General features: G+C 43.7%; 1 protein-coding gene across 13 annotated transcripts in view; it reads left to right on the plus strand.

Annotated features, from left to right (window-relative positions):
* The window catches only part of LOC121471311, a 172,589-nt gene that overhangs the window by 79,498 nt on the left and 68,730 nt on the right, over positions 1-24,361 (plus strand). For all 13 annotated transcript variants that reach the window (XM_041721879.1, XM_041721865.1, XM_041721866.1 and 10 more), the window contains one exon: positions 3,593-3,838. In XM_041721879.1, coding sequence (XP_041577813.1) covers positions 3,621-3,838 — 218 coding nt within the window. In that variant the 5' untranslated portion in view covers positions 3,593-3,620. The remainder of the gene's footprint in view (positions 1-3,592; positions 3,839-24,361) is intronic.

A 24,361-nucleotide genomic window follows, 5' to 3' on the forward strand; every position in this document is an offset into this window, starting at 1 on the left:
CCATCTTTATGCTCTCTCTTTGCCGTGCTCTAGAGCACCAGCATTTCCTGGATAGGAGCCTTTGTGTGTTTGGTGCCCTGTTTTTTGCAGCTGCTACCCAGAGGACACCCCTTGATCGTCTGGCTTTAGTAGCTCGAGGTGAGGTAGGGGCTTGCATTGCTGGGTCTCAGGAGACTATGGCTATCAGAGAGAGAGAGAGTTCTTGGCAGGGTGCCACCTCCAGGGCATTGCACAGATAGTAGACTGAAGCAAACCCCAGTCCTGTGAAACAGGCCTTTTTGCCTGTCCTGGAGCTTTGTTCTGATGAGTGGGCTTCAGGTTTGGCGTACATCTAATAAAGCTGCTTTCAAGGAACATAGGTTTTGGATACCACCTTGGTGCTCTCCCTCTGCCTTGCTCCAGCTAGCCAGTATCTCCCAGAAAAGAGCTTATTATCTCTTCTCTCTTACACAGAAGTAGGATACTGTATATGGTTTATTGCACTTTGCTTATTTTGACTGACTGCAAATATGTCCTGGAAATCACTCCTTATCACACCTTCTTTAGTTTTTATTTACAGCTGTAGAATATACCATCATGGGAACGTACCATAGTTTATGCAACCAGTCTTCTGTCTATCTTTTATCATAATATTTTATGATATTCTTCTGTGTATCTTTTATAATAATATTTTTTTCAATAACAAATAGTGATATTCCTTGTTCATATGTATTTTTGTATTCTTGAAGGTGTACCTTCAAGGTAAATTCTTAGATATGTGTGAAAAGGTAAACTCACTTGTGATTTTGTTAGATATTGTCAAATTCTCCTCCCATAGAGGTGGGGGACATTCCCACCAGCAGTGTCTAAGAGTGTCTCTTTCCTTACAGTCCTGTCAGGAGAATATGCTGTCAAGCTTTGTATTTTTACCAAATTTAATAATTGAGAAATGGTAACTCATCATAGTTATAAATTATGCTATATGTAGAGTTTACATATGCTTTATATAAATAGCATAAATAGTATATATAGTTATAAATTCTATTTTGAAGAGAATCTTATTATAATTTATCTTATGAAGTTCATCTTTTCATATGTTAAAAGTCATTTAAAAACATTTGTGAATTGTCTCTTTGTGACTTTCATGTATTTTTCTATTGGGTTTTTAAAAATCTTAACCCTCTTATTTAGAGTTCCTTATGTATTAGGGGTAGATGTTAGCCCTTCATCTGTGATGTCTGGTAATCATGGCTGTCTTAAAATTTGTGTGAGTCTCTGAGTCTCTTTATTGTCTTTTTTTTAAAAATGATTTTGGGTTTTGGTCATTTGTTGCTCTTTCCTGGTAGGCCTGGTTGGTTTCGACCGGATACCAGACATTGTTTATGAGAAGTTGTAGAGGCTATAGGTGGTATTATTTTCCTCTAGAGATGATTTAGTTTCCTTCTGCTGACAGATGATGTTTGGGTAGACAAGCTTGATTGAAACTGATCAATTTAAGGCTTGTCCTCACTGTAACGGGGTAACCCTTCTCGGGTTGAAACTGAAAGTCTGGGGTCTTTGCCCTTGTCCTCAGCAGCCCGGAAAGCTGATTTGTGCATCCTCAGCACAATGAGACTCGTATTTTCTCCTTAGGTTTTTAGTCTGTTTGTCTCATCAGAGCACAAGCAGTGTTGGAGGCAGCAGGTGCCCCAAGGGGAACCTTCTCTACAGTTCACCTTTCTCCAGGATGTCGGCCTATCACTTTTTGTCCCCTCTTCCAACAAGGCAAGACTACCATGAGCTGTAGGTTGATGCCATCTCTCCGACTTTATTCCTTGCCCACCTGGCAAGCTGGCAAACCCACTGATGAAGAACAGCAGTAGCAAGGGCAGGGCTCACTTGTGTGTTCCCCTGTCCCCAGCGTTGCAGCCTGTGAAGTCCTGCTGCCTTGATTATTTGCCCTTAGCTTCCAACAGTTCTTTTTTTTTTTTAAGCTTTATTATTTATTTATTTATTTATTTATTTATTTATTTATTTATTTATGATAGACAGAGAGAGAGAGAGACCGAAGCAGAGACATAGGAGGAAGGAGAAGCAGGCTCCACGCCAGGAACCCAACACGGGACTCGATCCCGGGACCCCAGGACCACGCCCTGGGCCAAAGGCAGGCACCAAACCGCTGAGCCACCCAGGGATCCCTCCAACAGTTCTTTTATTACATGTCATCTCGCTTTTATAGTGATTCTCAAACCACTTTCGGTGTATTCTGATCCTAGTTCTTCTATTATCGCTGGTGGCATGAGTCATCTCTCTACTTAGCACATTTCATTGAATTTGTATGGAAATGAGAGAAATGACACTGTCAAATTCACAAAGCATTTTAAAATTGACAAGGAAATTGACCTGCTCATACACTGCTGGGGAGGGTCTAAGTTGGCACCACCTTTCCGGAGGGCATTGATTTATATCAAAATCTTTAATAATTTATTTGCCCTTGGACTCAGCAATTCTGCTGCTAGGTGTTTACCCTAAGAAAATTATCATGGTTGTGTGGGGAGTAGATTTATTTACAAAGATTCTACTCTCAGTCAATAAAATTGGAAGCAGAGTCCTAAGTGTGCAACAATAGGGGATTTGATAAATTGTAGTGTTTCAGTACAATGGAATATTATGGAATTCAACATTACAAATGATGTAGAAGAATATGTACACATAATAATGTTCTACTGTTGGGCACAAGAGATGATGACGTGGCATGTGCAGTATGGGCCAGTTTAAGAATGCATATACAGATAGATACATAAATATCAGACTGGAATAATGCATGTAGCTGCTGTTGTTGGGTTGTTGGCTATTCCCCCACTTTGTTATGCATATTTAAAATTTTTCCCCATTTTTGGAAAGTTACTTTCATCCCAAGAGAAAGAACACACTTTCAAAAAGCCTTGATAGTTGGTAGGCTCAGTTGATAATATCTTATGGCAAACATTTTATTTTATACTGGTTGCCTGAGTTCTATCTTTATGCCCTGAGTGGTGTTATAGATTTCATTATAAATGTACCCACCCTGGGGCGCCTGGGTGGTGAAGTCAGTTAAGTGTCTGACCCTCAGTTTTGGCTCAGGTTGAGATCTCAGGGTTGTGAGATCGAGCCCTGCCTCAGGCTTCATGCTTAGCATGGAATCAGTTTAAGATTTTCTCTCCCTCTGACCCTACCCACCCTCTCAAGTAAAGTAAATAATACTTAAAAAGAAAGAAAGAAAGAAAGAAAGAAAGAAAGAAAGAAAGAAAGAAAGAAAGAAAGAAAGAAGGAAAGAAAGATCCTCGCCATGAAAATACTTTGTGGAACAGAAGACCTCCATACAAATATACTTTAAATTTCCACTAGTCAAATTCAAAAGAGGCCTCATTTGTTTCTGTCAATGTCTGAAAAAGCCTTTTTAGTAAGGAGTCCTTTAAAAAAGTAAATAGATTTATGACAAGCACTTGGATTATCAGGGATGATTTATTTTCTAGGGGAAAAAATCGAATTTCCTTTTGAAGCCAATTGCAAAAAGTTAATGAAATTGCTTTTGTAAACCTGCAGTCAGGATTTCTGCACATTAGCCTTATCCTTTGTTGCTTTCTTCTTAAAGGTCTGCTCCAAGACAGCAATCACCAACTATGACCTGCTGGGTCTCGAGGTTGCTTCCTAGGAATGTCCGTTCCTTGGGGACATCACCAAAGAACCAGAGAGTTGTGGATTGTCATCAACACCATGAGGACTATGGGTACTTCTTACCCATGCAGACGAGGTGGCAGGACAATGACCAGTATGGCCATGTGAACAATGCTGTGTATTACAGCTACTTCGACACTATTATCAACCACTACTTAATCAGGTAGGCTTGGCTTCTGAGCCCCATTTCCTCATGTCATTCCTCCAGCATGCCCTTAGTTGGGAGTACATGCAGGACATTATGGGAAGAGATTCTTTCCAGTTTCTTCTGCTAGTGCACTCTTTTGTTGAGCTGAGAGTCAGGTTATTCAAGAGGAGAACAGGTGGACTGACACGTGAGTGAGAAAGTGTCGCCCTGCTGTTCCTGCAGTCTCAGGTGTTCGTATATCTTGGTCCTTTGCACTAAATTGTCAGCAAATGTGCAGGCTTTGAATATCAAATGAGCATCTATACAAAAAAACCACATATATTTAAACTTGAGCAGAAAATAACATCAGCCCTCGGGCCTTTTTGTGAGAAAAGCAGCTGCTTCCCCCAACATCAGGGAGAAGGAGAGAGTAAGGATATAAAGATGTTGTCATAGCCTCTGAATGCAGTGTTGGCATGATTGCCTTCTGATGTATGTTTACAAGATGGTTAGTATGTATTTGGTTAATATAATTCTATATATAAAAGATAGTGCTGTGAAAAAAAAGGACTGCGTCATATATAGATCTGAGTAAACCCTACCTCCACTCTGCATTAGCTGTGCAATTTTGATCGACTTATAATTCTTTTAAAAGACTTTGTTTATTTATTCATGAGAGACACAGAGAGAAAGAGGCAGAGACATAGGCAGAGGGAGAAGCAGGCTCCTCGCAGGGAGCCCAATGGTGGGACTCGATCCTGGAAACCGGGATCACGTCCTGAGCCAAAGGCAGACACTGAGCCACCCAGCTGTCCCTTGATCAACTTACATAACCATATTGAGTTTTCTATAAAAATAACTCACGTCTGTTGAAAGTTTCTCTGTGTCTAGCACTGTGATGCATTTTATACAGACTTTTAAAAATTGGGATATAATTGATATATACCATTATACTAGTTTCAGGCGTACAACATAATGATTTGATATTTGTACACACTATGACAACCACAATAAATCCAGTTACTATCCATCACTATACAAAGCTACAAAACCTTGTTTCTTTTCTTGTGATGAAAAAATGTTAAGATTTACTCTTCTAGCAACTTTCAAATATGCAGGACAATACTATTGACTATAGTCACTCTGCTGTACATTACATCCCCATGACTTACTTCTTTTATGACTGGAAGCTTGTACCTCTTGAGTCCCTTCATCCATTTCATTCACCCTCCAGCCCCTCTCCCTTGTGGCACCACTATTCTGTTCTCTGTATCTGTAAGTCTCATTTATTTAGATTCCACATATAAATTAGTTCATAGGGTATTTGTCTTTCTCTGACTTAATTTCACTCATCATAATACCCTCAAGGTCCATCCTTGTAGTTGCAAATGGCTAAGTAGTATTCCAGTGTGTGTGTGAGTGAGTGAGTGAGTGAGTGTGTGTGTGTGTGTGTGTGTGTGTACATACTTCATCTTCTTATCCATTCATCCATCAGTGTATACTTATGTTGTTTCCATGTCCTGGCTATTGTAAATAATACTGCAGTAAACAAAGGGATGCATATATCCTTTCAAATTAATGTTTTCACTTACTTCGGATAAATGCCCAGAAGTAGAATTGCTGGATCATATGGTATTTCTATTTTTAATTTTTTGAGGAACTTCCATACTGTTTTCTGTGGTGGCTACACCAATTTTAAATCCCCACCAACAGTGCACAAAGGTTCCCTTTTTTCCACACCCTTGCCAAAAATTGTTGTTCTTTGTCTTTTTGAAATACTCATTCTAACAGGTATGAGGTGATATCTCATTGTTGTTGTGGTTTGCATTTTTCCCTGATGTTGAGTGATATTGACCATCGTTTCATGTGTTGGCCACCTGTATGTTTTTTTTTTTTGAAAAGTGTCTATTCAGATCCTCTCTACCCATTTTTTAATTGGATCGTTTGCTTTTTTGCTATTGATTTGTATGAATTTTCAATATATTTTGATGTTAACCCCTTATCAGATATATGATTTGCAAATATTTTGTCCCTTTGGGAATATTGGCTTTTAATTTTGTTGATGATTTCTTGTGCTGTGCAGAATCCTTTTAGTTTGATGTAGTCCCACTTGTTTATTTTTGTTTTTGTTGCCTTTGTTTTTGGAGTCAGATCCAAAATATCACCAAGAATGATGTCACGGAGTTTACCACCTATATTTTCTTCTAGGAGTTTTATGGTTTCAGGTCTTATGTTAAAATCCAATTCATTTTGAGTTAAATTTTGTGTATGGCATAAGATGGTGGTCTAGTTTCATCCTTTTGCATGTGGCTGTCCAGTTTTCCCAAAACCATTTATTAAGGACACTGTCTTTTTTTCACTGTATATTGTTGCCTCCTTTATTTTAAATTAATTGACAAAATATGCATGGGTTTATTTTTGGACTGTGTTTTCTATTCCATTGATCTATGTGTCTGTTTTTATACCACATCCAGACTTTTTATCACCAAAGCTTTGTAATATAGTTTGAAATCAGGAAGCATTATATATCCAGCTTTGCTATTCTTTCTCAAGATTGCTTTAGCTATATGGGGTCTTTTGTGGTTCCATACAAATGTTAGGATTATTTGTTCTCTATCTCTGTGAAAAATGCCACTGGGATCTTGATAGGGATTGCATTGAAGCAATCTTATTCAGTCAGTGGCTGATGGGAGTTAATATATAAATACCCCAGCTTCCTCACCTCTTGGTTGAGGTAACTGTGACCCAACTCACTCTACACGAGCTCTTGGCTTCTCTAGTGGGATTAAGCTCCAGTTCCTCAATTGGTAGCTTTTTAAAATTGAATTAAAATTTATATAACATAAAATCTATTATTTTAACCATTTCAAAGTGTACAAATTCAGTGGTTTTAGTGTATTCACTCGGTTGTACAACCATCACCATTATCTGATTCCAGAACATTTCCATCACCCCAAAAAAGGAACCTCATACCTGTTAGTCACTCAGTTCCCCTCTCCTCCCTTCCTTTGGCACCTATGAAGCTACTTTCTATCTCTATAGATTTTCCAGTTCTGGACACGTCATTGTCCAGGATTGGCAAATGGAATCATATGGTATGTGGTCTTTTTTGTCTGTCTTCTTTCATTTAGCAAGATGTCTTCAAAGTTGATCCATATTATAACCTCTATTATACTTCATTCCTTTCTGTGTCTGGATAATGCTCAATTGTATGGCTAAGCCACATTTTGTTTATTCATTCATTAGTTGATGGACATTTGGGTTGTTTCTACTTTTTGGCTTTTAAGAATAACACGGCTATGGATATTTGTGCACACGTTTTTATAAGGACATGTTTTCAATTCTTTTGGGCATATACCTAGAATGGAATTGCTGGGTCATATGGTAACTCTATCTTTAACTTACTGAGGAACTATCAAACTGATTTCCACAGTAGTTGTGCCATTTATATTCCCATGAGCAATGTATGAGCGTTTCATTTTCTCCACATTCTTGTCAACACTAGTGACTATCTAGCTTTTTGATTCTAGCCATCCTGGTGTGTGGGAAGTGGTTATCTCATTTTGGTTGATTATTTCCCTAATGACTACTGATGTTGAGCATCTTTTAATGTGCATTCTGGCCTTTGGGTATATCTTCTTTGGAGAAATATCTGTTCAGATCCCTTTTCTATTTTTTAATTGGATTATTTCCATTTTTATTGTTGAGTTTTAAGAGTTCTTCAAATAATCTGGCTATTAGGCCCTTATCGTATATGTAATTTACAAATGCTTTCTCCTGTGGGTTTTTTCACTCTCACCAGTGTCATTGCTTTTAAAAACACACACACACACACAACACTCAGGGGGGCTTGTTTTACTTAGAGTAAAAATTATGCCAAGGACAAAATCAACACAAAGGAACAAATGACAAAAAGTAGCAGGAAAGAGACTCAGTTAAGTGCAGCTCCATGAGTCCAGCAGTTCTTTAGGTCATGGTTACATGTGACCCACGGTAGGTGTCCATCTGTCCAATCTGTCTGTCCTCCCTAGATGGCAGAGTTGTACTTTTTCAAGTAGCAAATACTTTATTGGTTACTTTCCCTTCCTGTCCCTTCCTCACTTCTACAGGAACACTTAATCTACAAATAGTACTTTATAGGTCTTGCTCACGTTGCAGATTTGCTATTAGTGAATTGAAATTTCTTTTTCTTTCAAGAGGTTATGTACAGAACAGCTTTCACTTTGAGTGTTCCTTGTTCTCTCTTGGGTACTATGTGGTCCTGAATCTTCAAACTAATTTTACTTTGTGTGCACCTGTCAGTAATTCTTCTAGAAATAGCTTACACTTGCTTATCTAGGAATAATGAACTGTTTTTTTCAGCACTCATTGTAGCTTTTAGGAGAATGTGTGCTTTATAGTTTGAAATCCACAGCAGGTGGTAAAAACAGTATTTGTGGCTGTTTATAATTCCATGTCATTTGTCCCATAGGAATTTGACAGTGAATTTTCCAACTTACTCAGGACTATTCACTCTTTTAAAGGAAGGGTCAGCCTTGTTACTTCTTTGGGTTGACTCTTGATCTCAGTGCAGTTGAGACCTAGTGGAGTGTCTAAGTCAGCCCGGGCTGCTGTAATATTATACTACAGACTAGGTGGTTTACACAACAGATATTTATTTCTCACAGTTGTGGGGCTGAGAAGTCCAGATCAGGGTGTCAGCATGATTGAGTTCTGGTGAGGACCCTCTTCCTGGTTTGCGGACAGCTGCCTTCTTAGTGTGTCTTCACTTGTCTACAAGAGGAAGCTCAAGTCTCTCTTATGAGGACATTAATCTCATCATGGGGGCTCCACCCTCATGACCTCATCTAAACCTAATCTCATTGGGAGTTATGATTTCAAAATACGAATTTTGGGGGATATAGTCATATAGTCCATAACATCTCGTGTATGTGGCTTTTGAATATCTCTCTTATTTATGAATCTGGGATGTTGATGTACAGATAATGATGACGGAGTCCTTTATCCATTGAGGATTGTGTCTGTGTGGTCCTAATTTGTTTCAAACTGTTTCACACAAGACCAGTTTCTGCCAGTTTGGAGGGGGAGGAATAGAAATTAGCAGCATGTAAGGAAGAATTCCTGACAGAACAGAGTGTCCTTTCTCGTGTAGGGGTCTCCACATATTACACATTTACTCCAAAATTGTGAAAATACCCTGGCCACCGTGGCCTGGGACTTCCTATCATGACATACTTTTTCTGGGAGATCTGAGGATTATCTAATAGGTGGCTCACTGACTGTCAGAAGCCAAGCCAACACCACATAAAGATGTGAGAACATGGGGAAGACCAGCTGAGGAGAGCCAACCTCGTCTCACCAGTGTGAGGTAACGTGAGGAAGGGCAGCTGGTCCAGCCAAAGCAATGCCAGCCTCACTGGCACACTCACCTCCTTTCACCTGGCTCTGTACAGATGGACAGTGCTGTACATGCATCAAACACCCATGCGATGGTCAATGAGCGACATGGCCATCTAGAACATTGCATCTTTGAGGGGGATTTTCTGTAGGAGAGGGGACCAGGGAACTGTGGAGGGCATGATGGGGGAGGGTGAGAGAGACAGGGGAAGAGGCTGCAGCCTGCCCAAAGTTCCCATCACTTTGACACACTGAAGGGGTTAAGTCATTCTTGAACAGTTTATCGCTCATCAATTGTAATTAAATATGTTTATATTAAATTATGTTCTGTAATTAATGTAAAATCCTTTAGCCTGTGCTGTTATTAGAACCAGATGCTGAAGTACCAACAATATTTCAACATGACTGTGCTGCCTCGCCAGCTGTCTGACTGTAATTACTTTAATCTCAGCTTGTTATCTAATTATCACCTTTGTAAAGGGAAAAGTGCTCTCTAATGCTTACTGATTGTTTCAGAGGATGATGAGGAGCGGGGAACAGCTGTCAGAGATCGTGGGCCCTGCTTATCACAAGGAAGGAACTTATCCTGAAGCCTATTCAGGGCAAAACTGCTGGAAAAAAGAAAAAAGAAAAAGACGTCCCGGGTGGGAGCTGGGGACTGGCCTAGAGAGGGGAGACAGTTGGTGCGGTGGTGAAGGGTGCGGCCCCGGTGGGTAAACTGTCAGGTGACACCTGCCTCTTCCAGGATGGCTAGAGGACAAGCTACTCACTCTGTGTGGCTCTGTTGCTTCGGCTGTAACGTGGAGACAGTCACAATGCTCAAATGGACCTCAGAGGACGGTTGCGAAGATTCAGGGAGATGGTGCACATGATGAAGCCCTCAGCCCAGTGCTTGACAAGATGCACATACTCAGTAAATGTTAACTGTTCTGCTTCCTTTGGGAAACAAAACAAAACAAAAACAAAACAAAACAAAGCCCCTCACTGCTGGTTTTCTCCACTTCCATCTTAGCCTTTACAGCCAAATCCGAAACAATTGAAAATGGATGGGTACGTGCCAGCACCTTGGTATCATCAGTTTGTTTTCCAAATTATGTTCAAGTTCTGTCCTTTTGGGACTGAAACTTACCTTTGCATTGCTTTTTTTCAGAAATGGTTCACCAAGTCAGCCAAGAGTAGAAGTATGTTTTGTCAGGGAAGTCTTGGAGCTCTTCTGCGGAATAAACTATTTTGGAGTCTCTTTCAGTACTTTGTGCATACGTTCACCAGTCAGCAGCTGACATGGTAAGGGTGGTTTATTCCAAAATGATCATTAAAGTATATTCCCTTAGGATGTTTAGTAGGCTTTTAATACCCTCCCCAGCCCCGTGCTTTACCTCTCAGGAGCTGTGGCTTCCATCAGAGGAGAGTTGGCACTGCTCCCCCTGCCCTGGCAATAGCATGTCCACTAGACTGTGAGCACCCTAGTCATTTATATATACCCAGTGCATTGTCTCGCTGGACACATATTTTGTCCTCCGTGAGTGTTCCCTGAAAGAGCACCACAAATCAACCCACTGTCCGACCAGCCAGGGTCACCCGGGTTTTTTCTTTCCCAGGAATGTGAAGAAACACCACCTCCTGGGGCTGTGCAGTAGGTCTGTCTCTCAGGTTTGTCCTTGCCCCCCGTTAGTGCCTCATCCTCACGCCAGGAAACTGTGAAGCAGGCCTGTGGGGGAGACCTGTGAGAGCACCTGGTGGGGGCTGACCGTCCCGGTGAGGAGTCAGCTGTGTGTCTGGAGCAAGAGGCCCCAGCTGGCCTACTCCGAGGCACACAACCTGAGGAGGGCAAAGCAGTGGGTCTCTAAAGTCAGGAATGCCCAGCTGCAAAGCGGGCTGCTTTATGAACAGGGGCTCCCGTCGTTCATCAGAAGAGCATTAGCGTTAGGAACTTCACGTAAAGTCCCTTTGGTCGAAGGTATAAACCGGGCTCTGCAGTCACTCTTTGTTATAGTGTCGTTGTCTATTGAACGAAATATCCCCAAATGAGAGAAATAACCCAGCAACGATTTCCTGGAGGAAATCTCTGCCTGTAGTCTCATCTCCCATCACTTCCCTTGTGGTTCTTTTCTCTTGTGCAATAGGAAGCTACCTATGATTCCTTGCAAGCAGTTTGCTGAGGTTCAGCTGTGCCTTTGTCCTGGCATGCCCCTGCTCCTGTTCTTCTGCGTCCTGTCTCTTCCCAGCTTTTGGTGACCATCCCACCACCACCTGTCGAGTAGACTATGTGCCCATCCTCTCTATTCCCATAGGGTCCTGGATTTTCTATATCAGAGATCCACAAATGTTTTGGTAAATAGCCAGATACTAAATATGTTAGGCTTGGTTGGCCATGGGTCTCTGTTGCATCTACTCAGCTCTGCCGTTGTAGTGGGAAAGCAGCCATAGGCAATATGTAAATGTGGCTGTGTTCCAATCAAACTTTATGGTAGCGCCCTACTTATTCTACTTTCTCTGTGCTCTTGGATTTTAATAGCTTGAGTCACTGCTCATAGATTGTTAATGTACCATTACTGAATTTTTCCTCTTGTAATGCCCTGTCACCCTAATCTGAACTCCTCAAGCTAGGAACTGTAGTGTCTTAGTCTTGATTTTCCCCCAAAAGTAGAGCTGAGACAAGATCCTGCCTACAAGATCCTATAGTTTGCTTTAGAAATTGATTCCAAGGAGCAAGAGTCAGGACCTAGGAGGTATAAACTAGAAGAAGGAAAGCCAGCCCAATGTTCATGTGCTGATCAGCAGTGTGGGCAACAGTAGCTGGGGGTCCCTGAGGAGCCATGTAGAACTGGCCTCAGAATTGTCTGTCCACAGGACAAAAATGGGGAGCACTTATCTCCTGGTTCCATCCCTCATTGGAAGAGTCTTGCCCTACACGGTGTTAGCTCCCATGTGTCAGAACCTCTCATGAGGTTGGGGGCAGAGACCTCCCCAGGGCATGATCTTAATCTCTGAGCTTCCTGGCACCCAAGAAAACAGGGGAACAAGATGAGCCACCTAATTCTCATTACCTGATAGAAGAAAACTTATTTCTTCTAGAGAAACAGGCTTATTTTCCCTCCTATCAAATTAAATTCCAAAAGGGATTTAAAGGAGTTTCCCAAGCAGGCTTGAACAGTAAAAATCATCTGGATGCAAATAGCCTAGAAAGAGGGGTTTTATCTGGGGCTTGACCAGTGCTTGATGCAAGTGGGTGCTCAATGAATAAAAGGATAATGGGAAGTGTTTTCAGTAGCAGACTTTCATAAGAGGCGGCATCCTGCCTCTGATGACTGGTATAAAAGAGGGACTCTACTGGTAAGGTTTGGGACTGCCACTGAGGGTATGTTTGGGGGCTTGAGGAGTAGCCAGTAGGTCTTTTCAGCTGCCCTTCTTGCTGACCCTCACCAGCCTCTGCGGTTTCCACTTTCCCGTGGTCTCTTTCCTTATTCCCCAACTTGGCTCCACGAGCAGACTCTACAGGTGTAGCTTCCTCATGGGGGCAGGTGAGAACAGTCTTCCTGGGGCCCTCAGCCGGCTCAGGGCTTCTCCCCTGGGGAGGCCTGGAGCTGCCCCAGGCAGGCAGGCATCCTAGGGGCTCAGTCATTTCTCCTGCTGAGTGGCATCTCCCAGACCCCAGACAAGGCCACACTCCCTCTTGAATACATTTGCATCTGAGGGCTTCTATTAACAGATGGATACTGTGTCAGTCTGAAGGCCTCAGTTAAAATACTATGATCTGTCTCCCTGAGCCCAAGGAAATCTCATTATAAATAAAGTAATCTCATTTGCGGGTGTGTTCTATAACCCACAGGCTCGGAAATGTACAGATACAGTATGCCTGGGAAGTAGGGCTGTCAGATTAATACATTGTGTGAAAATTGGGGCCGGAGGTCACCAGTCTCCTGATACACAAATCTCCCTCTGAGAATCTCATTTCATTCAGACTATCAGTTAGATTAAAAATACCCTAATTATCCCACTGAAATTAAATTACTTTATGTTAGGGTGATATAATGAACAACCATAAAGAGGATATATACAACCAATCATCTTATTAGTCACAGCAAGACCAGACCATACACTAAACGGACCTTGCTGGTTATTGTCAGCTAGTCTGTCGCACAAACAAGGGACGATGAAAGAAGAAAATGAGAGAGGTTAGCACTGGTTCTGCTTCTGGTGGTTCGTGTGTTTTTTCCAGACAGGTGTGGGGTCCTCCTGTGTTCCTCCGCTGAGTTGCTAGGAGTTTCCCCATGAAGGTACCACCCTGGTCATTAATGAAAGAGCTATGAAGAGTCCGCTGCATCCTTGACCTTACTCACTGCCATGGTGGCGTGAGGCCTAGGGACTTAATGGATAGGACCAAGCATTCACTGCCCTTCGCTTTTTATCCCACAAACCTCCACAGTGTCTGTCAAGTGATGGGACTCTGTTGCCAAGAGAGCAACATGAGTTGTCCTCCACAGAAAGACTAACCTCTGTCTCTTGTATTTGTTGATAATGCTTGCTGCTATAGAGCCACGCCCAAATCTTAGTAATATAGCACAATAAATGTTTACTTCTTGCTAAAATGACTAACATAGGTCAGTGTGTGTGTGTGTGTGTGTGTGTGTATGTGCATATGTGTCCACACGGTCATTCAAGAACCCACCTTGTGGCTCTGCCCCCCTCTAGCTCAGAATTCACAGTAATGAGACTATCGACATTTTGGGGCTCACTAATTCCTTTTTACGGAGGGCTGTCTTGTGCATTGTAGGATGTTTAGCTGCATCCCAGGTCTCTCCCACTAGGTCCCAGTAGGACATTCTCCCAGTGTGACAACCAAAAATGTCTCCAGACATTGCCAGATACACTTGGCGAGAGGGGCCAAATTTGTCCCCAGTTGAGAAGCATTACTCTAAGACAACAGAGCCTTCTGCGTTCCTCAGGGAGTCGGAAAGATATAGCAAGGAGGATTCTACAAGAGGTTTTTATAAGCCGTGTCTGGACGTGGCATACATCACTTCCACCCACACTCTCATAGGCAGAAATCACATGGCCTCACCTAAGTAAAAATGTCTAGAAGTGTCTAGAAGTGTGTCCAGGAGAAAAAGGAAATGGAGTTTGTTCAACATGAGGCACTTCCTGCCACACTGGCCTTCTTCAAGGACAAACCAAGGGTACACCAGAACCTGGGATTTGGTACCTCCCTTTACTAGCACCCGAGGCTTTCAAGACTGCTGGTTGCCACCCTGGGAACCCACTTAGGCCTGCCTTTTTATGTCTCTACCTTCTTTTGCTTCCCTATCAAAGCTCATCTGTCTTCCCTTCCATTATTTTTGCAGAACCCTGATTTCTAACGAATTAAATAATCTAATCCAGGCTGATGTGGTTAAAGGAAACTGATGGGCTCACGTAAAACTCTTCTGAGGAGCATAATTATTAATTTTTAACAGAAACAGAGAGATATAGAAACAGAGAGATAAAGAGCCACCCCAGCAGATTGGGCAGAGAGGAAGGGGCTGAGCTGTGGGTGGATTATTTGTGCAACATGCTTATTAACAGGATTGTTATAAATAGAAAAAAATATTGACAATAGTTTAAAAGTTAATGCCATTATCTTGGGTAGATCTTTTTATTAAATGATAAGCTAATAAGAAATAATCTACCAAAATGAGCATGTTGTGGACTACATGACTGTGTCCCTCCAAAATTCCTATGTCGCAGTCCTAACTCCCAATGAGATGGTATCAAGAGGCAGGGACTTTGGGAGGTAATTGGGTTTGGATGAGGTCATGAGAGTGGAGCCTTCATGATCCCCATAAAATTAGGAAGACAAAGAGAGCAGAGCTCACTCCTCTAGCCTTGGGAGGACACAGCAGTAGGGTGGCCACTGTAAACCAGGAAGAAAGCCCTCACCAGAATAAAATCTGCTAAAACCTGGATCTTGGACTTCAGGTCCCCCAGAAGTGTGAGAAGTAAATATCTGTTAAATCACCCAGTCAATACAACGCAACATTGTGTATTGTGGCAGCCCAAACTAAGACAGAGCACAATGTACTTTAACTCTTAAATAAAAGATTTCTACATGAGGTGAGCCTGCGTTCGGACAGTTTGGTCCTTTGGGTGACCAGCTCTCTCCATCATCTCAGGTGTCCATGCACATAGATAGCAGCTGGAAGTTAAATTGTTTTTATTATTATCATTTTTAAGGGCACACAATTGAACTTCTCTCTTAGGCAGAGGATATGTAGACAGAGGTGGTTGGAAAGAGATCACCCAGTGGGTGCTGGTATCCCATTATTGGAGTCAGTACCTTACTGTTTTATTATTATATTACTTATCACCGTCAGTGCTTTTGTCTGTGTGTGTGGGCTGTTTTCCAGAGAGGTCTAGGGATACACTCTGATTTACCAACTTACTCCTAGGTGACGTCACACCTTAAAAATTGTGCTACAAAGTAATGCTGCGGTGGAGAGTGTTTCGGGGTAGGAGACTGGTACCCTGAAATCCTGACTTGGCTGTGCCATTTCCCTTGTGATTGTGGGTGAGTCAGGTCTCAGCCGTGGCAGATAAGGCTCTGAACACCCTGATAGGTTTTTGCCAGACAGTTCGTAGCCCTACCCCCACCTCCTAATGTGGCCTTCTCCATGCTGCAGCCAGAGAGCCACTTTCTACAGGTGTGATATTGTCTCTCCACCCACACTGCCACTTACAACTTCTCCATGGCATCCATTTGCATTCCAAATAAAGACAAAACTTCTTTACATGTCCTGCAAAACCCTGCAGGGTCTGGACCCTTCTCAGGCTCCTCTGGTGCCATGCTCCTCCGTGCTCACCAGGCTGAGTGTATCCTAGCCTTTTCCCCAGTCCTCAGCACACTGCTGCCCAGGTAGGGCTGTGCACCTGCTGGGCCCTCTGCCTCAAGGGTTTTCCTGTCTCTCTTCTATTGGTTAACTTTTCTCTTTAGTTCTCAGCTGACAGGCCGCTTCCTCGGGGACACTTTCCAGGCGTGCTGACTAGGTCTGGTTCCCCTCTCCCAGGCTCTCTAGGTACCACCCGCCACATAGCATTGTCAGAGTTGCAGTTTTTCATTTGTTGGAATAATGATTTGAAAGCAGCCTGTCTCCATCATTTGCTTGCAAGCACCATGAAAGCCGTGACTAATAGCTGTGCTCGTTGTATCCCAGGGCTTGGCACATAGTAGGTGTGAATACATTTTTCTTGCATGAGTGCATTGAGGATTTGGGCTGTCTGGGAATATTAGTCAATCAGGCTTGATACAGGAATGCAACCTGTTTGATTCCCCTGCAAAACGGCTGACAAATCTCATTTTTATATTTTTGAGGGGTGCCCTGAAGAAAGCACAGTGAAACAACAACAACAACAACAACAACAACATCTAGCATTCATTAAATCTTTGTCACCTTGACTTAGTTGTTTCTACTGGAAATCTTAAAGAGCCTGGAAACCCCATAGTCTTCCAAAGCCTTTTTATTTAAGATGCATTTCCCCCGGGGCAGTGCTTATGCACCTAGCAACCCCAGGAGCCTGACTCTGGTGGAAAGCATGGTTTGTGGCTAGATAACCTGGTTTGGGGCAGGAGAAGACTGCTAATCGTGTAGCAGTGACTCCGGCACTCTGAGCTCACTAATTCCCTGCCGGGGTTAAGGGATGAGGTGAGCAGCCCGAGACTGTGTAGATGTGAAAGTGGGAGGAAGGTTGGGCAGCCCCAAGGGAGCCTCAGCCTCTTATGATTCACGCCATGCAGCCACCTCTCAGCTCTGAACAGAGTGAGGTATGAAGTCATTTCCAAAGCAGCATCTATGAAATTCCATTACACGGTGCTTTTCAATTTAAGGGGAAAGACCTTTGCAGAAACTAATTTGCAGTTGCTTTAATCACGGAGCTCAGAGACAGCACACTTTCCCCATCGCTGCGGCTAAAAAGGCTCACACTGGTTTTGCAGATTGGGCTTCCCGCCCCCTACCCCCCACCCCCACCTCGGCTGGCTCCTGGATTCCTTCTGTGGTTGTTGTACATCCCGTAAGTTTTGCAATTTTTGAGACACAAAGGGAGTAATTATATTCAGTCCTCCTGGTGAATGTAAATGTTGTGGAATCAGAACTCATTTGAAAACACTCAGAGTTAAATCAAAGCAAATGGAATCGCTCTAGGAAGGGGATCATCTTGGGGTTGTTTCTTCCCCCTGACAGCCCCTCCTGCCTCCCAGTGCCTGTCTCTTGGATCCCCATGTTCTCCCTTTCACTGACACCACTGCGATTGTGTGGAGACCTGGAGAAGGACGCCAGGGACTGTAGAAAGTGAAAGCGTTTGATGAGGAGTCAGGAAACCTGTGTCCTGTCTCGGTGCCCCTGGTCACCAGATTTAGAGCCTTAGGAGGTTCATTCAGCCTTTCTGGAGGTCTCATGTGCCAAATGAAGGCCCTCACACTTACCTTGAAGATCCCATGGGGTTTGGGGGAAGATTGAGTGACATAAAACCTGGGGGGGAAGCATGTGAGTTCCCCCTAAAGGTAAGGGGGTGTTAGGGAGTTGGTGATACTGGTTTCCTAAGGGTGTTTATTAGAGGGTGGTTGCCTCAGTCCAAAGACTTCCTTTAAGGACCTCAAACTCCCCTACGTAGACTTTACAGCTGCCTGAAATTCTGCTGGGTTTGAAGCTTTGAGGCTCCTGGAATCTCCTGTGAAAATAGAAAGATTGAGGTTGGGGGGTGGGGTGGAATCCCACTAAGTGCCCCATTATAGGTTATCAGACATTTAGCAGGGATTTGTTTATCAGGCAGCCACTGACTTCTTGGGGAGAAGAATAAAGAGACCAATGTATGGAAATAGGGGGGTTTTACAGGTTGGAAGTTTTTGGGGGGATGTGGGGGGGTTCGTGAATATCTTTATAATGCGGTGTCCTGGCCGACTTGTCAACACACACAAGGTACAAAGACATAAGGTACAGGGTGCTAATACATCAGGTACTGGATTGAGTTTCCCTTGCTTAGTGAGTATTCGTCCTTCTTTTTGGCTATTAGCCACTAAACACACTTCATAGGACTGCAGGGATCTCCACACAACACACACATTATGGAGGCTGAAAATGCCAGATACTTGTTTTCCCAGACTCCTTTGCAGCTAGGACTCTGGCGAATGACCCAGGCTTTGGCAACGCATCTGCCCCAGGCTGTGAACTGGGAGCTGCTGATGTGTTGAGACGGGGACTGAGAGGGGGGTGTATCGATGGCAGCCACATCCTGGTTGAGGTGGCAATCATGACAGCGCTCCGGTGTTAACATCCAGCATGTGTCTGGGGACAGTGGCTGTGGCAGAGGTTTCTTCAAGGGACTCCCTCTGTGATGTGATTTTGGGTGATATTCCTGGCAACATTGGCTTTAAACCTGTTTTTTAGCCCTTCGAGAGATCTGTGGGCTCTCCAGAATTCTTTTGATAAATCCCTTTTCACCCTAAAGTAGCCAGATTTCATTTCTGTGGGCCGCAATGCAAAATCCTGATTATAATGTGTATCTATGTCTTTGTCTGTATCTCTGTATAATATACTTAAATCTTCACAAGTACCCTATGAGATTATGTATCTATTGCTTGCATTTTATGATAATAAAGTCGAAATAAAGGAGGAGGGGTCAGGCAAAGATGAGTAGATATTTCAAAGTAGAACCGTTGAACTCTGGCATCTGGGCAAGATGAGCATGAGAGTGTGAGGAGGACCTCACAGCATTACTTGCTGAGAGGACCCAAGTGTGACCTGACTACACAGGTGCAAGAGGAAGGGGCACTGAGTGTCCAAAGCCCTGGGCCAGCTCTGCTAATATACCATAGACCCCACTTCTCCACAGGGGGTGCATTCCAAGACCCTGTCGGATGCCTGAAACCTCGGATAGTACTGAACCTTAAATATACTGTGTTTTTTTCCTGTATATACAGACCTAGGATAAAGTATAATTTCTAAATTGGGCACACTCAGAGATTAACAACAATAATTAGAGCGCCTGGTGGCTCAGTCGGTTAAGCATCTGTTTTTGGCTTAGATTATGGTCCTGGGGTCCTGAGATTGAGCCCCTTGTCAGGCTCTCTGCTCTGTGCAGGGCCTGCTTTTCCCTCTCCCTCTCCCTGCCACTCCACCTGCTTATGCTCTCTCTCTCTCTCTCTCTCTCTCTCTGTGTCAAATACATAAATAAAATAAAAACCCCAAATCCAATAACTAAAAATAAAATGGAATGATTATAACAATAATCCATCATAGAAGTTATGTGGATGGGGTCTCTCTCTCTCTTTCTCTCAAAGTATCTTCTTGCTTTGGTAGCCTTCCCTTGTACTCACCCTTCTTCTTGTGATGATGTGTGATGATAAAATGCTTGCGTAATGAGATGAAGTGGGGTGTGTGACATCAGCATTATGATGTAGCCCCTCTGACCCCACGTCTGCTTTGGGCCTGCGGTTGACCACAGGTAACTGAAACCATGGAGAGTGATGCTGAGCATAAGGAGAGTACTGTATTTGAAGTTCTCTATAAACTACAGAAGGGGCCAGAGAAATCTGTTGGAACCACAAGAGCAGTAACAACAGTAATGATGATGATGGTGGTGTCTGGTTGCGAGGGAGTAAAGACCCTGATGATTCCATGGTACTTTCCACAGGTACCATGAAGCAGCCAGTATTTTCTGTGTCCTCTCTGGCCCTATTTTGCAAGGGAACTCAACTGAGCCCTCTTACCACAGGGGAGATTTTTGTCTCTTTAGTGCTCAGCTCCCAAAGCAAGAGATAAGAGGCACCCACTCCCTGGCTGGTTTGCAGGGGTGCCCTGAGGGGAGACCTACTCTGATTTAAGGCACAGGCTGGCTTCCGGTTATTCTAGAAGACTTAAAAGAACTGATCCTTTAGCTTGGCTCATAGAAACAGTCCTCTTGTTTTTGAAGATTGTAGATTTGGTCAGAGTTCATGCTGCAGGGACTCCTCCCTCCCTGCCCAACCCTAAAAATTCCCCTCAAAACTCTGGAATTAAACATGTCCTTAGTGGGTACCTGGGTGGCCGGCCAAGTGGTTGAGCGTCTGCCTTCGGCTCAGGTCCTGATCCTAGGGTCCCGGAATCGAGTCCCACATCGGGCTCCCTGCATGGAGCCTGCTTCTCCTTCTGCCTGTGTCTCTGCCTCTCTCTGTGTCTCTCATGAGTAAATAAATAAAATCTTTTTTTTAAAAATAAAAAGAAACACACCCTTGGTAAACTTGATGACTGTGTGGATCAAATATAACAAAGCAGTGTTAGTTATCAGAAAGCAGGTGACTTGCCAGTCCGAAACAGCAGCAGTGAGGAGCACTCCCTGTTCATCTGGGAGGGTGCGAATGATTCATTGTACTTGCTCACATGCTCCTGGAAGTAAAACATTTATTTTATTTTTATTTTTTTAAAGATTTATTTATTTATTCATTCAGAGAGAACGAGAGAGAGGCAGAGACACAGGCAGAAGGAGAAGCAGGCTCCATGCAGAAAGCCCGATGTGGGACTCAATCCTGGGTCTCCAGGATCACACCCCGGGCCGCAGGTGGTGCTAAACCGCTGCACCACTAGGGCTGCCCATGGAAGTAAAACATTTATACCTGAGCTTCTTCAATAAGGCCAGTTTAGGGAAGACTTTCATCTCAGGTTGTGTGTCAGGTTAAAATAACTGAGAAAACATACTTGCTTTTCCCTCACTTTGCATTAGAAATAGATTTGCATTCCGTTGCAGGTGGTATGGATCCTTGATCGCGCCACCTCCCCCTCTGCCGGTGACCAGGTGACCCTGTTTCTAAATCACAGAGAGTCTCTCATGTTCTGTCTCCCTTTCTGATATTTACCACTCATTTTTCCTCCTTTCCCCTTTATTCCCTTTCACTGTTTTTTATATTCCCCAAATGAATGAGACCATATAATATTTGTCCTTCTCCGAAAAAAATGAGTGGGAAATATCAGAAAGGGAGACAGAACATGAGAGACTCGTAACTCTGGGAAACGAACTCGGGGGGGTGGAAGGGGAGGTGGGTGGGGGGTGGGGGTGACCAGGTGACGAGCGCTGAGGGGGGCACTTGATGGGATGAGCACTGGGTGTTATTCTATATGTTGGCAAATTGAACCCCAATAAAAAATAAATTTATATAAAAAATAAAAAAATAAATCACAGAGAGATGTAAAGTCAAGGGTAAGGGGTGCATGAATAGAATGGTTTGAGGCATCCCTTTGGGAAGAATGCCTGGTGTGGCCAAGGAAAATGGGAAGAGGACAAAAAAAGAATACACTGCAGTTATTTTCTGCTTCTGTAGCTCTTTTTCTTTTGCTATCGTTACTGGCAAGGGAAGTGTCCTGGCTGAAAAGTGGTGGGGGTTTTGCCTCTTTTCGGATACACCTTGTAAGTTTTGTAATTATGAAGAAGGAGTCTGAGAAGGGCGAGAAAGCCCGGGAAGTGGGAGGTCTGTCTTCTTGCCATGCCAGGTAATGGTGGTTGTCAGTGCAAGTTCTAGATCAGATCGCATAGGTTGGAATCATGGAGGACAGGGCAAAGGGCTTAGCCTCCCTGTCCCTCAGCTTCCTCACCTGAAAATGGGGGTAATAAGGATGCTGACCTTAGGGGATTCTTGGGTAAAGCACTTAGAAGAATACTTGGCACATCCACAGACAGCGCTGGCTACTGTAGGCTGTTGTTGTCCGCGCTCTCACTCTTAGGCTCTGTGCACAGTGCCAGCCACCTGCTGTGCGATTTGAATGGCCCCAGACATCCCCTTTCCTGGTCACAACCTTACTCCTCTCCTCTTCTCACTGGCTTTCGAGGTTCCCTAATTCCATGCTTTTAGGAGAGGGGCCCCTTTCCAGTGACTCTAGCTGACTCCTTGAGGGCATGGCTCAGTCTCTAATGGGAGTAGGACACCACAGGAGTACCTGGGCTTGGGGAAGAGAAACACTGGTCAGAGAATGAGTGGCTGGTGACACCACCGGAGCTAAGCCAGTGTTTGCTCTGTAGATCAGAACTTGGCATGCTATGCTCTCCTTTCTCCAGGACATACAAGGTGGGGATAGGAATTCATTACTCAAGCATTACTGGGGATTCCCCAAGTTTATCTTTCCCATTGCTTCTATTTGCATATGAGTGGTATGTTCCATTTGTCAAAGATCTTTTGTTATATGATATCACTTGGGCTTCAAAAGACTCTATGAGGTGCGAAGGCGGGTATTATATCATTCCGCTGGAGGTGAATGAGGCCTGGAGAGGTTAAGTATAGTCAGGGGTTACATAGGTAATTAACTGCAGAACCTAAACCAGAATTCAAGTCTCTTTCTACTCTGCTACTTGCGTTTCCAAAGATGGGAGTCCTTGCACTGTAATGACATAACTTCATAACTTCCAATGCGACCACATGTTCCTTTGCACTTTGACCATGTTTATCCTGGAAAACTCAGTCTTAGAATAGGCAAGATGCCCTTGCTAAAGAGTTTGCTGCTTCCTTACATGCCAGCCTTTGCTTTGTAGGGAAAGAAACCATCAACTATTTTCATACTCGTATGCCTTTTGAGTCTAGAAGATAACATCACATGGAGGTTCAGAACACTGACTCTGGTGTAAGCAGTCTGGGTTCCAATCCTAGATCTGTCAGTTTGCTGTATCACTTTGGGCAACTTATTTAGCATCTCAGGTTTCTATTTCTTTCTAGAATGGAGATAGGAATAGTTCTACGTCATAGATTTGCTCAAAATTAAATACGATAGGGACTGTAAGAGAAGTGGGAACAAAATCAGGAGGGGATGGTGTCATGGAGGACAGTTGCAAGGAAGAAATAACCTCTTGACATGATGTCACTGGAGAAGTTAACTGGGACTCTTTGTGCAGTGTTGGGGTATAGCTCTTATTAGGGGGTAGGCTGGGGCCAACTGAAGAGGTAGGAACAGAAAGCATAGACAACTCTTTTTTTTAAAAAAAAAGAGTTTATTTATTTGAGAGAGAATGAGAGAGAACACACAAGCAGGGGAAAGAGGAGAAGGAAAGGGAGAAGCAGACTCCCCGCTGAGCAGGGAGCCTGATGTGGGACTCGATCCCAGGATCCTGGGATCACGACCTGAGCTGAAGCCGAACACTTAACCAACTGAGCCACCTAGGCGCCCTAGCAACTCTTTTTAAACAATGTTGCTGGGAAGTAACTAAGAGATGGTTTGAGGGTAAGGGATGGTGGTGTGAAAATACATGTATTTTATCATTATGATGAAAAAGACACGAGCATGTTTAAATACTGCTGTGGACACAGTTGGGAGGAAGGGGTTGAATTATAAAAGAGAAAGGATGACCGATAATGATGACCGATATTCCCTGAAGGACAAGTGGGGACATGGGACCCAAAGCCCTGAAGGAAATCCTGGCCAGGACAGGAGGTGGGACATTCCCATGGAGTCCCAGCAGGGAAGGGGGGAGCAGGCTGGGTGCAGATGTCACATAAAAAGGTTACATAATGGAAGCTGAGAGAGAGAGAGAGAGTTCCCATATGCTGGCCTCCTTTTCTGTCTGAAATAGATCGAGTTGTCTGCTGAGAATGTGGGATCAGGTGGATAGGGCAGATTTGAGATTGGAGGAGAGCGGGGCAAGTTAAATATCAGGTCAGAGACCAAAAAGATGAGTAAGCTAGTGGCTGGGTTGCTCTAACAGGACTCTCCCAAGTGCCATGCCTGAAACAAGAAAAGGGTTTCTTTCTCTCTCACACAGCAGTCCATGTGAAGGGTCTGGAGCTGATACGAAGCTCAGCAGGGTTGAGGGAAGCACCAGAGCCAGATCATGCAGGGCTTCGTCGGCCCTGGGAAGGACACTGGGTTTCATTCTGGGTGTGATTGAAGGTATCAGAAGGGATGTGTAAGGAGGGCAGTAGGTGGATGTCATGAGGGCAGTTGGGGAGGGCACCAGGAACCCATGTCTTACTAATGTCTAGAAAACTAAAAAAGTCGGGAAATGCAATAGGGCAGGAGGTGCCTCCACCTTTGCCCCTTAAGCAGGGGCGCTTTGGGCATTTGCCTGTATATTCCTAACGTGTGGACCTGGTAACGGAGAAAGTGAGGAGAGAGCTTGACTTCCTTCTGTGTCCTTCCTGCTTCTTGGACTGTTAATGCCCAGGGTGCTTTACATTTT

This window comes from Vulpes lagopus, chromosome 11, assembly GCF_018345385.1.
Source record: "Vulpes lagopus strain Blue_001 chromosome 11, ASM1834538v1, whole genome shotgun sequence".
NCBI lineage: Eukaryota > Metazoa > Chordata > Mammalia > Carnivora > Canidae > Vulpes > Vulpes lagopus.